Consider the following 16,574-nt stretch of genomic DNA (forward strand, 5'->3'; position numbering starts at 1 on the left):
GGGAGCCAGCGCTGGAATGCAGGGACGGGAAGTCCCTATAGGACCCAGAGGCTTCCCTCTCCTTAGGTAAGTATCTGGCTTTTTTATACAAGGTTCCCAATGACTTTAAGTGAAATTAAAGGAGTTCTAGGTTGAGAAAGTATATACCCCCTGTGCTGCTCTGTTTAGCTGTAATATGGCCAGTAATAGGCCCTGACCCACATGCACATGCGCAGATCGCCGCAAATACGAACTGCGCAGGTGCAGTATTACTGGCTTGACACTGTGGCTGCATTCCGAAAAGCCTCCTGAGCGTGGCAGGCATGCTCACAGCACTGCATGTGAGGCCGAGCATTCTGGGAAAGGGGAAACCTTCTTCCAGTTCACAGGTCCTGACTGGCCTAGCACGGGCCATACTGCAGCTAAATGGAGTGGCACGGGGGAAGGGGAGGAGCAACAGACGTCATGATGGTATACGGGGGAATGGCATGTGCAATACCTGTATATGCATTTTCTTCTGATACATTTACTTCTTTTTAAACACTACCAGTTGCCTGGCTGTCCCGCTGATCTCTTTGGCATCAGTAGTGTCTGAATCACACACCTGAAACAAGCATGAGGCAAAAAAGTATTTGGATAAAAGTATTAAATGCAAAGGATCAGCAAGGTTGCAATGCAATCTGCATTGTTTAAAAGGGAATAAATATGGCAGCCTCCATATCCCTCTGATTTCAGGTGTACTTTAAATTACTTATTTTTTAATGACAGGATTACATTATGGTCAGATGAAATGAGAACCCCATGCAACGTTTCATGCACGTTTCCTGTATGAAGAAGTAACTGTTTACAGATTATTTGTAGCTGTCTGTCTCACAAATATTAGTTTTGTGCTTTCTGTTCTAATGTGCTCTGTTGTCTTGCAGGCAACCCTTTAGGAGAAGCCAACAGCGAATCAGAACTGAGCAGTACTGCGGTAAGATATCACCATTCATTATCACAGAGACTAAGAGCTCTTTTACACTTAATGCGTTGCTATGTGATAGACCCTAGGGTCTTTTTATGGCCCATACTCACGGGCTACAATTGTCGCCGCAACACGCGGCGCGCACGTGTTGCGGCGATAGGTCGCCCATGAGTATGAGGCATTGCACGGGTGCGCATCCCGAACCGTCGCTCGTCACTGATGTCGCCAGGCGATTGGCACGGTCAATCGCCTGGCGACAGTTGCCGCCGCAACTCCGCCGCAACTGTCGCTAGTCCGCGTGAGTATGCGGACTAGCGACAGCAACAAGCAGGGAATACCTTGCACTTCTGGCGGGGGTAGGAACAACAGCGACAGCTTCCGCCGCATCAGTTGCCAGGTCCCTCCGCCGTGTGTATACTGAGGGACCTGGCAACGAGCTGTCGCCGGCCTGTCGCGCACACGCTCCCGTGTGCTAGCGACAGGCCACAAATGTAGCCCGTGAGTATGGGCCATAACACTATATCAGTTCATTGCTGTCACTTGTAACTGAAAGGACAACTGATGTACAGTCCTGCGTCCACATTTCCCAATGGCCTCTTTCACACTTCACGCTGAAAACCTGAAGCTTTTTCACAGTGCACTGCTGTGGAGAAAAAAAAACCATTGAGGGCTGGTGCACACCTTGAAAAGTGCTTGGCTAATGTATTTTTATGGGATGGATCACACCAGAGCGATGTGACTTTTTTCCCAAACGCAAACGCGGGTCCTGCATCATTTCTGAGGTGATTTAGCCTCAATGTTAAGTATAGGAAAGTGGAAGATTGCTCTGAAAAGCGCTAGAACAGGGTGATTTTCCAAGCGTTGTTTTTTTTTTTTTTTTACAAAAGCAGTACACTTTTTTACAAAAACAGCTCTACTGTCCAAAAAATTTAAAAATACTACACCAAAACGATCCAGCCCTCATACTACTTCCTGGGTCCACTGAGCTCCTAGTGTGTGTAGAGCAGGAGTCCCCAAACGTTTTGAGTCGAGGGCCGGGTCAACATACTTCAGACTGCTGGAGGGCCGGAGTATACATAAAATGATGTAGAAGTCTTTGCGGGCCAGACAGTGAAGCATACCCAGGTGACAACCTGCAGTCCAATTGGACAGCAGTGTCACTGACCTGATGCGGAATTTGATTGGAAACCAGCGAATGACTGCTTTCTGGCTTCCATGTGGATGGGTGATGCCAGCACTGCTATTCTATAAGCGGACTACCAATATTTAAAGATGTTGCTGACCGCATCTATAAGTAATACATTTTGTGTGTGGAGGGCCGGTAAAAAAACCTCAGGGGGCCACATTCGGCCCGCGGGCCTTAGTTTGAGGACCACTGGTGTAGAGCTTACATTTAGCCAATCAGATGCTGGCTGGCTGGCTCTACACTGAATGGACAGCAGGTGGCAGCAGTGAGGATGGCTATAGAGAGCTGCACCTCTCCTGCCAGTCATAGATGTCGTTGTCCTGCAGTGCTGAGCCCAGGAGGATGGAGGGAAACCAGAAAGAGAGGAGGTGGGCAGCCTGGAACAGAGCAGGGAGGAGAGGAGAGCCAGCAGAGAGGGGTAGGTGAAACCAGCACAGGCCATACATTACCACCCACTAGTACTGTACAGCTAATCACTGCAATCACAATGGCTGAGCACCCACTGCAACCTGAAACTCTCTCACCTACTGCTTGTAACTAGTAGTTGTCTGTCACTTCCAACCTGCCACTAGAATCTACTGCTCCCTGCTGCCCATCATTGAAAGCTAAAGTTCATTACAGATCACTATCTACCCACCACAAGATCTTGAATATGGCCCAGTGCACACCAAAAACCGCTAGCGGATCCGCAAACGCTAGAGGTTTTTCAGAGCGATTCTAGGCATGTTTAGAGAGATTTTCTAAACATGTCTAGCATTTTTTGGAGTGTTTTTGTGTAGCAGATTTTATATTTTGATACAGTACAGCTGTAACTGAACAGCTTCTGTAACAAAAACGCTTAAAAACTGCCCTTATCTAGTGCTTTTCAGAGCAGTTTTCCACTTTCCTATACTTTACATTGAGGAACAAACTACTCAGATATCTCAAAAATGCTGCAGGACCCTAGTTTGCGTTTGGGGGGGAAATATGACCCGCTCTGGTGTGCACCAGCCCATTGACTAACATTAGCCAATCGGTTTTCCCCACAAAAGCGTTTTAAAAAATGCTCAGAACCGCTCTTGGTGTGCACCAGCCCTATCACTACCTACCCACCACTAGAGAATCTACCAACCTGCTACTAAAATCTGCGGTACTTTTTCGTTAGTCGGGCGCAACCACCAGGTGGCGTTAATTACTATTCCCCCTCCAGGCCGCCATGGATAGTAGGGAAAGATGTAACTCTGCTGCCAGCGATTGCTGGAGTTTTATCGCCACCTAGTGGATGCGCCCGGCTAGCGGAAGAGAACCAAATCTGCATACCTGACTGCATTTAGCTTACTGCAGACAAGCAGATATGTGTGTTTCTACTAAAATGTGGTGATGTGACTCTAAACTTTATTCTGATCCATTTATGACTTTTATTCTTTTAAATTATTCATGGCATGCGTGATTAGGGGTGTGTTGAGGCGGGACTGAAGATGCGCGGTGGTGTGTCTAAAAGTGTCCCTCTTTTGTTTCTCAGAAAGTTGGGAGGTACCGTATGCAGCTGTAAGTGAGCAACTGTGGTTTCAAATGATGCCTCACTCCCGTGAGGTGCCCCCAGTATTAGTTAGTCAGAGGATCCCCCCAGTATTAGGTAGTCAGAGGTGCCCCCAGTATCAGGTAGTCTCCCCACAGCCTGTATTTATGAACACAGCCACTCACCAGCAGGAGGCAGCAGCCTGTAGGTATGAACACACCCACTCACCAGCAGGAGGCAGCAGCCTGTATGTATGAGCACACCCACTCACCAGCAGGAGGCAGCAGCCTGTATGTATGAACACACCCACTCACCAGCAGGAGGCAGCAGCCTGTATGTATGAACACACCCATTCATCAGCAGGAGGCAGCAGCCTGTATGTATGAACACACCCATTCATCAGCAGGAGGCAGCAGCCTGTATGTATGAACACACCCGCTCACCAGCAGGACAGGAGGCAGCAGCCTGTATGTATGAACACACCCGCTCACCAGCAGGAGGCAGCAGCCTGTATGTATGAACACACCCACTCACCAGCAGGAGGCAGCAGCCTGTATGTATGAACACACCCACTCACCAGCAGGAGGCAGCAACCTGTATGTATGAACACACCCACTCACCAGCAGGAGGCAGCAGCCTGTATGTATGAACACAGCCACTCACCAGCAGGAGGCAGCAGCCTGTATGTATAAACACACCCACTCACCAGCAGGAGGCAGCAGCCTGTATGCATGAACACACCCACTCACCAGCAGGAGGCAGCAGCCTGTAGGTATGAACACACCCACTCACCAGCAGGAGGCAGCAGCCTGTATGTATGAGCACACCCACTCACCAGCAGGAGGCAGCAGCCTGTATGTATGAACACACCCACTCACCAGCAGGAGGCAGCAGCCTGTATGTATGAACACACCCATTCATCAGCAGGAGGCAGCAGCCTGTATGTATGAACACACCCACTCACCAGCAGGAGGCAGCAGCCTGTATGAATGAACACACCCACTCGCCAGCAGGAGGCAGCAGCCTGTATGTATGAACACACCCACTCGCCAGCAGGAGGCAGCAGCCTGTATGTATGAGCACACCCACTCACCAGCAGGAGGCAGCAGCCTGTATGTATGAACACACCCGCTCACCAGCAGGACAGGAGGCAGCAGCCTGTATGTATGAACACACCCGCTCACCAGCAGGAGGCAGCAGCCTGTATGTATGAACACACCCACTCACCAGCAGGAGGCAGCAGCCTGTATGTATGAACACACCCACTCACCAGCAGGAGGCAGCAGCCTGTATGTATGAACACACCCACTCACCAGCAGGAGGCAGCAACCTGTATGTATGAACACACCCACTCACCAGCAGGAGGCAGCAACCTGTATGTATGAACACACCCACTCACCAGCAGGAGGCAGCAGCCTGTATGTATGAACACAGCCACTCACCAGCAGGAGGCAGCAGCCTGTATGTATGAACACAGCCACTCACCAGCAGGAGGCAGCAGCCTGTATGCATGAACACACCCACTCACCAGCAGGAGGCAGCAGCCTGTATGTATGAACACACCCACTCAAGAGCAATAGGCAGCAGCCTGTTCTTTCCCCTCTTCCTTTTCCTGCAGGGGGCAGGGCTGAAGTGTGGAGTGAGCAGGCTGGGGCTAGAAGCTTCTTGGGGCAAGAAAGCGGGGGGGGGGGGGGGGGGAAGTGTTAGGGAGCCACAAATAAATTTGGGACATTCCCGCCCAAGCCAGGACTGTTGTGAGGTATTGGGCATTGGTATATCGGTACTGGTATATAGGCTTGCTATATAACAGCGGTTCTAGATGTCGGCTTGCCTGGCTTCAGGCGCATAGAGATGATTTGCAATTTCAGGAGTGATACTGTGGCATAGCAGTAGGGGATGCAGAGGTTGCAACTGCATGGGGGTCCTCCCACAATCACAGCATTAGCTTTTCAATGGTGCTATGCTGGTAATGATTACTTCTTTATATGCTTTAAAGGGGTTCACTTTTAAAAAACAAAAACTGCCACTTACCTGGGGCTTCTATCTGCCCCCTGCAGCTGGAATGTCTCGCGCCGTCCTCCTCCAATCACCCGTTCCACACCGCCAGCACCGGTGTAATTAGTCATCTAACTAGATGATTAGAAGTACGGCTGCGCGCATGCTCGCTCCACCGCGCACCAGCGAGAGCTTATTGCGCAGGCACCGTATGAAGATTTCCTGTACTGCGCCTGCGCAGTAAGCTAGCAAGCATGGACGCGGCCGCACAGCCACACTTCTATTCTATCCATCATCAGGCGCCTGTAGGCATACGCCTACAGTGCCTTACAGTAAATCTGGCCCTGGTGGGTACAGTCATTAAGTTTGTTAGGATCTTGCATGCTTGTTATCTGCTTGATTGACTGAACTATCGTTTCTAGGTTTACACTTCTGGCAATGGCTAAAGCACAAAAGTTACGTTTACATAGCTGCTTGCCAAAAATAATAGTTTTCTGCGGGATAAATGTCTTTTTAACGTTACTGTCTAAAAACATAGGAGAGCTGAAAAATTAATCCATTTATTATCTTCCACAGAGATATCTATTTCCCTGTAACGTGAATGCAAACACCAGATCTGCAGTGGAGCCAACATCAGGTGAGGAGATCTGCTGTATGTTTCCTGGCTGATACCTGACACTTGTGGTCCCGCCTCCTCCCACCACCCCAGTGACACTTACAGAATTTTACCCATGACATCTTACATATAAGCTGTATCCAGCTCAGACTGATTTTATGCTTTTTAATTGCAGATTTTTTTATCAAGAGTAGTTGGACGTCAAACTGAGGCACAGGAAATCTGTGTGGAGACAGGCCTGAGGGCTGGAACCCACAAAAGCGGTTTTTTGAGCATTTTGGCAGCGCTGCGATACGCTAGCGTTTTGCCAAAACGCTCAGCTGATGTTAATGGATGGGGCAACTTCCACAGGAGCGTTTGCGTTTCCCAGAAACGCAAACGCAGGACCTGCAGCATTTTGGGAGCGTTAGCGCTTCAATGTAAAGTATTGAAACGCTAGCAGAAACGCTCAGCAAAACCTAAACTGAGCGGTTTTGCTAGCGTTTTGCGGTTCAGCACACTGTAACAAAATTAAAAATAATTCACAGGACCAATCAGGATAAAAACGCGAAACGCAAAACGCTACACAACCGCTGAGCAAAAAAATACACTGTTGCAAAACGCGACCGAAAACGCGCATGAATCCGCTTGCAAACCGCTCAGACAAAACGCTAGCGGTTGCGTTTTGCGTTTGCGGATTTCAGTGGGTTCCAGGCCTCAGGGTTTATTGTGCTATTTTTTTTTTATTTCTATAGCACTGTCATCCTCAGTGACAATGTACAAGTACAACTTAGACAATAGAGGGTGCAATACGTACATATGCAGTTCTCCAGCAAGCACAAAACTGCACATATACCGTATATAATCACATATAAGCTGACCCACGTATAAGCCGAGGTACCCATTTTCCCCTCAGAAACCAGGAAAAAGTGATTGACTCGCATATAAGCCCCCTCCACAGTGTTGCCAAATGTGCCCCATGGATGATACAGCTGTGTCTCAAGATGTCACTAGATGGTGTCATAGATATGAGACACAGCGATTGCCACACAGGAAGAATCCCCGGTCATTGTACCGCTGACACATTACTGGTACACTCCGCCACACAAGCCAGGGGACACAGCACTCTACTGAAAGCTTAAAAACTGTAGCACAGAGAGGTAGAGGCTCAAGGCAGCCAATCCGATTTAATTTTCCTGATGAAGAGGTGAAAATGAATAAGGAGGCCTGATTGGCTGATATGGAAATATAGATGTACTAGCCGACTTGTGACGTAGCATACGCCGCATAAGGGGGTAGCGGGCAGGAAGGGGGTATTGGGCACAGCGGCGGGAAGGGGCGTCGGACCCTCCCCCCCCCCCCCCCCCAAACCTGGGTCCCCCATGTGCGCTCCCCCTCCAGCTTAAGCTCAGCAGAATCCCCCCTCCCTCATCTGGGTCCCCCATGTGCACTCCCCCTGCAGTTTAAGCTCAGCAGAACCCCCCCCCCCCCCCCTAACCTGGGTCCCCCATGTGCACTCCCCCTCCAGCTAAAGCTCAGCAGAAACCCCCCTCCCTCACCTGTGCCCCCCATGTACGCTCCCCTTCCAGCTTAAGCTCAGCAGAACCCCCCCCCTCCCTCACCTGGGTCCCCCATGTGCACTTCCCCTCCAGCTTAAGCTCAGCAGAAACCCCCCCTCCCTCACCTGGGCCACTTTATGTGCGCTCCCCCTGCAGCTTAAGCTCAGCAAGACCGCCCCTCCCTCACCTCGGTCCCCCATGTGTGCTCCCCCTCCAGCTTAAGCTCAGCAGGATCCCCTCCCTCACCTGGGTCCCCCCATCTGCGCTCCCCCTCCGGCTTATGCTCAGCAGCAGCCACCACCGCTAGTAGTAAGAGGCAGCAGGCGGGGATGACTCACCTCTTCTGCGTTCCAGCGTGCGTTCCACTGTCGTCACTTCCTGCAATGCCGCCCACTGTATTGTAAGTGGACGGCATTGCAGGAAGTGTCGACAGTGGAACGCACGCTGGAACCCGGAAGAGGCGAGTCATCCCCGCCCACTGCCTCTTACTAATAGCGGCTGCTGCTGAACTTAAGGTAGAGGGGGTGAGCAGTTCTGGGACCCAGGTGGGGGGGGGGTCTGGCCGCTGTGCCCAATACCCCCTTCCTGCCCGCTACCCAGTGGCGTAGCTAGGGTATTTGACTCCCGATGCAGATAATTTACCGACACTCCCCCCCCCCCCCCCCCCCCAAAAAAAGTGAAGCGCGCTGCGGCAAAAGTATTGGCCCCCTTGAAGTTTTCCACATTTTGTAATATTACTGCCGCAAACATGAATCAATTTTATTGAAATTCCACATGAAAGACCAGTACAAAGTGGTGTACACGTGGGAAAGTGGAACGAAAATCATGATTCCAAACATTTTTACAAATAAATAACTGCAAAGTGGGATGTGCATAATTATTCAGCCCCCTTTGGTCTGAGTGCAGTCAGATGCCCGTAGACATTGCCTAATGAGTGCTAATGACTAAATAGAGTGCACCTGTGTGTAATCTAATGTCAGTACAAATACAGCGGCTCTGTGATGGCCTCAGAGGTTGTCTAAGAGAATATTGGGAGCAACAACACCATGAAGTTCAAAGAACACACCAGACAGGTCAGGGATAAAGTTACTGAGAAATTTAAAGCAGGCTTAGGCTACAAAAAAATTTCCAAAGCCTTGAACATCCCACGGAGCACTGTTCAAGCGATCATTCAGAAATGGAAGGAGTATGGCACGACGGTAAACCTACCAAGACAAGGCCATCCACCTAAACTCACAGGCCGAACAAGGAGAGCGCTGATCAGAAATGCAGTCAAGAGGCCCATGGTGACTCTGGACGAGCTACAGAGATCTACAGCTCAGGTGGTGGAATCTGTCCATAGGCCAACTATTAGTCATGCACTGCACAAAGTTGGCCTTTATGGAAGAGTGGCAAGAAAAAAGCAATTGTTAACAGAAAAGCATAAGAAGTCCCGTTTGCAGTTTGCCACAAGCCATGTGGGGGACACAGTAAACATGTGGAAGGAAGTGCTGTGGTCAGATGAGACCAAAATGGAACTTTTTGGCCCAAATGCAAAACGCTATGGGCTTGATTTACTAAGCGGTGCTAACCTACTTAGCACATCTAAAGTCTTTAGGCGTGCTAACCAGGGTGCTAAGTAGGTTAGCATCGGTTTTCTCAATCAGATCGCGCGCTAAGTACCACGCGCAAAGTTTTGCGCGTGCAAAGTCCCATAGGCTTTAGTGGGCACTTCGTGCGGAGCGCTCTGTGCAGTGCGCGCGCAAAACTTTGCACGCGGTACTTTGTGCACGATCACTACTTCTCACATTTCAACTGAGTTTAGACGTGCTAAGGGCCAGTGCTAAAGTTAGCACCGTTTTGTAAATCGAGCCCTATGTGTGGCAGAAAACTAACACTGCACATCACTCTGAACACACTATCCCCACTGTCAAATATGGTGGTGGCAGCATCATGCTCTGGGGGTGCTTCTCTTCAGCAGGGTCAGGGAAGCTGTCCAGAGTTGATGGGAAGATGGATAGAGCCAAATACAGGGCAATCTTTGAAGAAAACCTCTTGGAGTCTGCAAAAGACTTGAGACTGGGGCGGAGGTTCACCTTCCAGCAGGACAATGACCCTAAACATAAAGCCAGGGCAACAAGGGAATGGTTTACAACAAAACATATCCATGTGTTAGAATGGCCCAGTCAAAGTCCAGATCTAAATGTAATTGAGAATCTGTGGCAAGATCTGAAAACTGCTGTTCACAAACGCTGTCCATCTAATCTGACTGAGCTGGAGCTGTTTTGCAAAGAAGAATGGGCAAGGATTTCAGTCTCTAGATGTGCAAAGCTGGTAGAGACATACCATAAAAGACTGGCAGCTGTAATTGCAGCAAAAGGTGGTTCTACAAAGTATTGTCTCAGGGGGCCGAATAATTACGCACGCCCGACTTTGCAGTTATTTATTTGTAAAAAATGTATGGAATCATGTTTGAGTTTTGTTCCACTTCTCACGTGTACACCACTTTGTATTGGTCTTTCACGTGGAATTCCAATAAAATTGATTCATGTTTGTGGCAGTAATGTGACAAAATGTGGAAAACTTAGAGGTGTGCGTGTGCGTGTGTGCGTGTGCGTGTGCGTGTGCGTGTGCGTGTGCGTGTGCGTGTGCGTGTGCGTGTGCGTGTGCGTGTGCGTGTGCGTGTGCGTGTGTGTGTGTGTGTGTGTGTGTGTGTGTGTGTGTGTGTGTGTGTGTGTGTGTGTGTGTGTGTGTGTGTGTGTGTGTGTGTGTGTGTGTGTAGACGTGTAGACTAGTGTTCAAACACCTTCCAGGTTTCTAAAGAGTTTTTTTTTTTTTCCTCTATTGCAGTTCATTCCTTGATTCCTTCCGACATCAAAGTAATCTCTACCCTCCGGAGCCTGAACATTGTGAGTACCACAAGTATTTATTCTTCCTTTCCTCTGTCAACCTCCCTAGTGGTTGGTAAAAGAAGATAAGGGGCAGAGTTTATTTTATTTGCTTTGTCACTCCATAATGCTGGAAACACACGGTCCGATTTTCCGTGCAATAAATGGATCAGATAGATAAAATCCGTCATGTCCGATATTGCTCCCGATTGTAGCGTTGAATGGAAAAAGATAAGAAAAACGAATGAAGATTAGAGAATCGAGCGCAGAATCGAGTGTGGAATCGTGCCGAAAAAAACGATCTGGTCGCAAAATCGCACGAAAAAAGTAACGTGTACCCAGCATTACCATTCAAGGCTCACAGTTTTGTTTTAATTTTTATTTATTTTTTAATTTTATGAATTTAATTGATTACCATAGTAAATTATTAAAGCCAATTTAATCAAAATTTGCCCAAATATGACTACAGGGGCGCTTCAAATTACAAGTACTATGTCAAGCAGCTAACCAAAAGTTTCACACCACTGTGTAGCTCATAAATGTAAAAACTATCTACATAGGTAGCGCTAAAAATAATATTTATTATTAATACATTATATTTATTTGTATGACATTTCTCCTTAAAAAAGGGGGAAAAATCTGTGCTATTAGATGGCTTGATCTCATAAAGAGAATGCACTTATGGGGCTTGATTCACAAAGCGGTGCAAACTGTTTAGCACGGGTGTGCTAAACAGTTAGCACGTGAAGTGCCGTTTGCGGACTTTTGCGTGCGCAAAGTGCCGCGATTCGACTGTATGTATGAACACGCCCACTCACCAGCAGGAGGCAGCAGCCTGTATGTATGAACACGCCCACTCACCAGCAGGAGGCAGCAGCCTGTATGTATGAACACGCCCACTCACCAGCAGGAGGCAGCAGCCTGTATGTATGAACACGCCCACTCACCAGCAGGAGGCAGCAGCCTGTATGTATGAACACGCCCACTCACCAGCAGGAGGCAGCAGCCTGTATGTATGAACACGCCCACTCACCAGCAGGAGGCAGCAGCCTGTATGTATGAACACGCCCACTCACCAGCAGGAGGCAGCAGCCTGTATGTATGAACACGCCCACTCACCAGCAGGAGGCAGCAGCCTGTATGTATGAACACGCCCACTCACCAGTAGGAAGAAGCAGCCTGTATGTATGAACACGCCCACTCACCAGCAGTAGGCAGCAGCCTGTATGTATGAACACACCCACTCACCAGCAGTAGGCAGCAGCCTGTATGTATGAACACACCCACTCACCAGCAGAAGGCAGCAGCCTGTATGTATGAACACACCCACTCACCAGCAGGAGGCAGCAGCCTGTATGTATGAACACACCCACTCACCAGCAGGAGGCAGCAGCCTGTAAGTATGAACACAGCCACTCACCAGCAGGAGGCAGCAGCCTGTATGTATGAGCACACCCACTCACCAGCAGGAGGCAGCAGCCTGTTCTTTCCCCTCTTCCTTTTCCTGCAGGGGTCAGGGCTGAAGTGTGGAGTGATCAGCCTGGGGCTAGAAGCTTCTGGGGACAAGAGACCGCCCAAGTCAGGACTGTTGTGAGGTATTGGGCATTGGTATATCGGTACTGGTATATAGGCTTGCTATATAACAGCGGTTCTAGATGTCAGCGGCAAATTGCGCGCGCAAAACGCCACGATCGTGCGAACCGCGGCACTTTGCGCTTGCAAAAGTCCGCGAACGGCACTTCATGTGCTAACTGTTTAGCACACTCGTGCTAAACAGTTTGCACCGCTTTGTGAATCAAGTCCTAGGAGTTCCTTTGGATTCACAATAAGGCCTATAGGATTGTCATTTTCGGCTTGCAGAAAGAAGGGAGATGATTGGATCGTTCCTCCGCAATCAAAACATGGTTTGTGGCACGTTGAACTTTTTAAAATCCACAGTTCCAATCAGGGGCATTGCTAGTCCCAAGGATCAGTGGCACATGCCCCAGATCTATTCTGGGTTCCCCGGTTAACCCCTGGGCAGAGTAGAGGCACCACAGCACCCAGCAGGGCACCACACAGTATCCAGAATGCCCCACAGAGGCACCCCAGCTCCCAGCATGGCACTACACAGCACCTAGCATGGCATTATAGCACCCAGCATGCCCATGGATGCACCATAGCACCCAGCATGGCACCATAGCACCCAATGGGGGTATGCTGGGTGCTATGGTGCCTCTATGTGGACATATTGTGTGCTGTAATGCCATGCTAGGTGCTGTGATGCCTTTATGGGGGTATACAGGGAGCTGTGGTTCTTTTTTGGAGCATGCTGGGAGTTGTAGTGCTTCAATGGGAGGCCCATGGGGTCATGGGAGGGGGTCCACTAGAAGGCCAGGGAATGCTATATTGGGGGGCCGCGTTCCTGGCAACAATAGCGCCTTCTATACTGCTATAGCGGCCGCAAAGAATCACTTGCATTCCCATGCCTGTGAGTGCCTGACGCCAAAAACGGAAGTGGCTTCCGGTGGGGGACAGGAGCATCGGAGCAAGACTGCGAGGGCACCGGACAGCTGGTAGAAGCCCCAGGTGAGTAAAACTCATTTTTTTTTTAGGTTGCCTTAAGTGTCCCTTTAGGATCCTAGCAACGCCCCTGTTTCCAATATAGAATCCTCAGGGTGCATAGAGAAACAATGGTATGGTGCTAAGTCTCTGCATCATATTTTCTGGTTGAACTTGATGGACATAGGTTTTTTTTTTTTCAACCTAAATAACTATGTAACTCTGTGAATCTGTATGTTTGACAGAAGACTGATGATGGCCACAGCAAGAGTGCATTTGCAAGGTAAGTTCTGATCGCTGCTGAGGCCTGCTGAGCATTCTCAGATCAGTCCTATCATTGGGATGGCAATGTAATGTTATCAGTATCGGCTTGAGTCATAGGAAGCAGTGATGGGCATGCAGCCCACTGGCACAGAGTATAATTGACGTTATGCTTCTTATCACCAGGATGGATGAGACTCTCCAGAGGGCCAGCCAGTTCACCGAGTCATGTGAGTAATGCTTCTCTTGTATTAACCCTGCATTATACATAAGGCAGCACGAAGGGCGATAAAGAAGTGCAAAGAACAATAACACATAGTAGTGCTGAGATAAGATTAGTTACAGGTGACTTAAAGAGATGTCAGCTATACTACTGTATCTCAAAAAACAACAACACATATATAAGTAGATAAATACTTGCTCTACGTACATAACTTATGTATTGCACTGTCCACGTTTTGATTTCAATTAATTTTATGTAGTAAATAAAGAGAATTCGGTTTCAGGCATTTGCCATCTTAATTCCCTCTTACTGAAACCAATACTGATGTAATTTCCTCCCTTACTCTTGGAGGAGGATGGCCAATGCTCAGTCTTCAGACATTCACAGCCAGTCATTGTGTGACTATAGCTTGAGAAGCATGAGTAATATTGGCTAATCAGAGAGGAACAGAGGTGTGGGAGGGGAAAACAGGAGGGAAAGAGCATCAGCCAATCAGGCTTTATTAGTTAAATCTGAGGGGATACTAAAGAAGCAAAAAAAGACAACCCAGCATGCTCGACAAATTACTTTGTGCGGCATATCTACGAAATAAGACCCAGGGAAACTGGGCAATGATGTTTTATGTACCGGTAGAAGAAAAATAAGCGATTTTTAACTTTTGGATTGCCTGGTTAGCAATTACTTTCTTTATTAGTTGTTTACCAGATAAAAATAAAGAAGTGATTTTTTTTATTTTATGCCCGACAGTTACGCTTCAATGCAGGATTGTCACCATTAAAATCAAATTTCAACGGCAACTGGTCTAAGTGTATTAAGTGATAAAGATGCTAATCCTACATTCAAAACTTTTTCTGCGGTTATGGTTTGGAGTCATCACATATCTTAGGAGCACTGACCTTTTAATTGCCATTGCCAAACAGTTGCATGCTGGGGGTGGGGGGGAGTCTTTTTATCTATAATATACTCCTCCTCCTCTTCTCTCTAGTTCCCCCTCCTTCTAATGACATAAGACAGTGCACTTCCTAGTATAGACCTCAGTGGGAGTGTCTGAAGACTCTGGGAGAGGGTGGCGGCTGAGGAATACACCTTGACAGATGCCGCCAGTCAGGAATCAGGACCTGATCTCCTTGGGCGACATTACTAGGCTAGGCTGCACACACGAGTGTCAGCTGTGTTGCAATGTGGGGTGATGGCAGAGGGACGATGAGCGGGGCATGAGTGGCGTTACATGGCGGGTGGGGCAGCGGTGAGAACAATGGGATGGGCATGAGAGGTCGGCGTTGCTGGGGTTGAGTAGATCCACCCGGTGTATCGCTTGCCGGTTGGGGTCGCTGGCTGACTTCAACACGCTTGATTGTTGGCTGAGGCGGTTGTTATCGGGGCGCTTCAGCCTACTTAAAGGAGTGCTGTAGGGGGAAAAAAGAGTTGAACTTACCTGGGGCTTCTAACGGTCCCCCGCAGACGTCCTGTGCCCGCGCAGCCACTCACCGATGCTCCGGTCTCCAGAATTTGCGAATTTAAAGTCGGAAAACCACTGCGCCTGTCCGGCCGCGTCCTTGCTCCTGCTGATGTCACTGGTAGAATACTGCACAGGTGTACTGGGCCTGCGCCGTACACTCCGACATCAGTGAGAGCGAGGACGTGGCTGCGATCGATACATTCAACGATTTCATCCCAAAATCGGTCAAATCGTCAATCGGGCAAGCTTGTTGCCCCACCTATTTTCATCCCATTGGCTAATTATAACTTTGGGTGGTCGATCGGCCACAATATTGCCAGATGAATAGCCACCTTTTTCCTTCCTAATACTATATTTATATATGCAAAGCACCTGATCAATGATTCCTTTTGATTCATGTGCAACTAATTTGGGTTTTTCCTTCACAGATGTTGGGCAGAGATTGCACTATTCAGTGTCCAGCACATCTCCAGGTCCACAGAGGTGAGTGATCAGTCCTTCAATAGGAAGTGAGAGAGGGCAGTTAACGCAGAGCTGAACCTACAGGGTAAAAGATATTATGGGACCCAGGCCCAGATTTATATCGCAGGACCTTCTAGGCACAGATGTCCTGGCACCCTAGACTTCGCCCTCCATGAACCTACAAACACCGCCAAACCGCACCACAGGTGTGTTAGCCGGCCCAGCTGTCGCAACTCTCTTAGTTCCCTTGGCCGTCATAGGTAGCTACATGTGCCCCTTAGTATTAGGTAGCCAGAGCTATCTTTGGTATTCGGTAGCTAGAGGTGCCCCAACTGAAGGGAGATCTGGTCAGTGGAATGCAGAGACCCGGGTGAGTAACCTCTCATCTACACTCCGTTCGGGACTTTGCATACGGAATGGAGGGAGGCACTTCAGGAGGGGAGGTAGCAGCCTTTCCATCACCAGGCGCCTGTAGGCATGTGCCTATAGTGCCTTATGGTAAATCCGGCCCTGATGGGACCACTATAAAAAAAAAAGTGCAAAAATCTAAATATACTAGCTGTCCCGCGTCGTAGCATACGCCGCATCTTCTATCTATCTAATAGAGTACGTGCCTCAACCTTGAAGCAAGAAGAATAAAGGTGGGTACACACATCAGATAAAAGTCTTTGGAAAAATGAAAGATCACAGACCAATTTTACCCCCTTCCATGTAGTATCAGAGCCACACCTACACAGTCTATTCTATTGAGCTGCACTCCCCATTAGATAGAAATATTTGCAAGATGCTGCACACAAAGTTGCTGTACACATTCAAAAGATCATTATCTGCAAAAGATCCGTTCCTGCAAAAGATCAGTACCTACAAAATACATTCATAGTCTATATTTCCATGCGGATTATTGTGGACATTTTTCCGCATAAGGGCATAAGCATCCGCATACAATGAATTTTCGATGCTGGTCGAAAACACAAATATTTCTGAA

The 16,574-nt window shown here is 48.6% G+C and overlaps 1 protein-coding gene across 1 annotated transcript in view; it reads left to right on the forward strand.

The window, feature by feature from the left end:
• The first annotated feature begins 2,469 nt into the window (after window positions 1-2,469).
• Window positions 2,470-16,574, forward strand: part of LOC137504852 (phospholipase B1, membrane-associated-like) — a 171,032-nt gene continuing 156,927 nt past the window's right edge. Inside the window, exons 1-6 of the mRNA XM_068233444.1 lie at window positions 2,470-2,547; window positions 6,199-6,259; window positions 10,606-10,664; window positions 13,430-13,467; window positions 13,632-13,675; window positions 15,556-15,610. Of these exons, the coding sequence (XP_068089545.1) occupies window positions 13,633-13,675; window positions 15,556-15,610 (98 nt within the window). The 5' untranslated portion in view covers window positions 2,470-2,547; window positions 6,199-6,259; window positions 10,606-10,664; window positions 13,430-13,467; window position 13,632. The remainder of the gene's footprint in view (window positions 2,548-6,198; window positions 6,260-10,605; window positions 10,665-13,429; window positions 13,468-13,631; window positions 13,676-15,555; window positions 15,611-16,574) is intronic.

The sequence above is a fragment of the Hyperolius riggenbachi genome, chromosome 4, assembly GCF_040937935.1.
Source record: "Hyperolius riggenbachi isolate aHypRig1 chromosome 4, aHypRig1.pri, whole genome shotgun sequence".
Classification (NCBI taxonomy): domain Eukaryota; kingdom Metazoa; phylum Chordata; class Amphibia; order Anura; family Hyperoliidae; genus Hyperolius; species Hyperolius riggenbachi.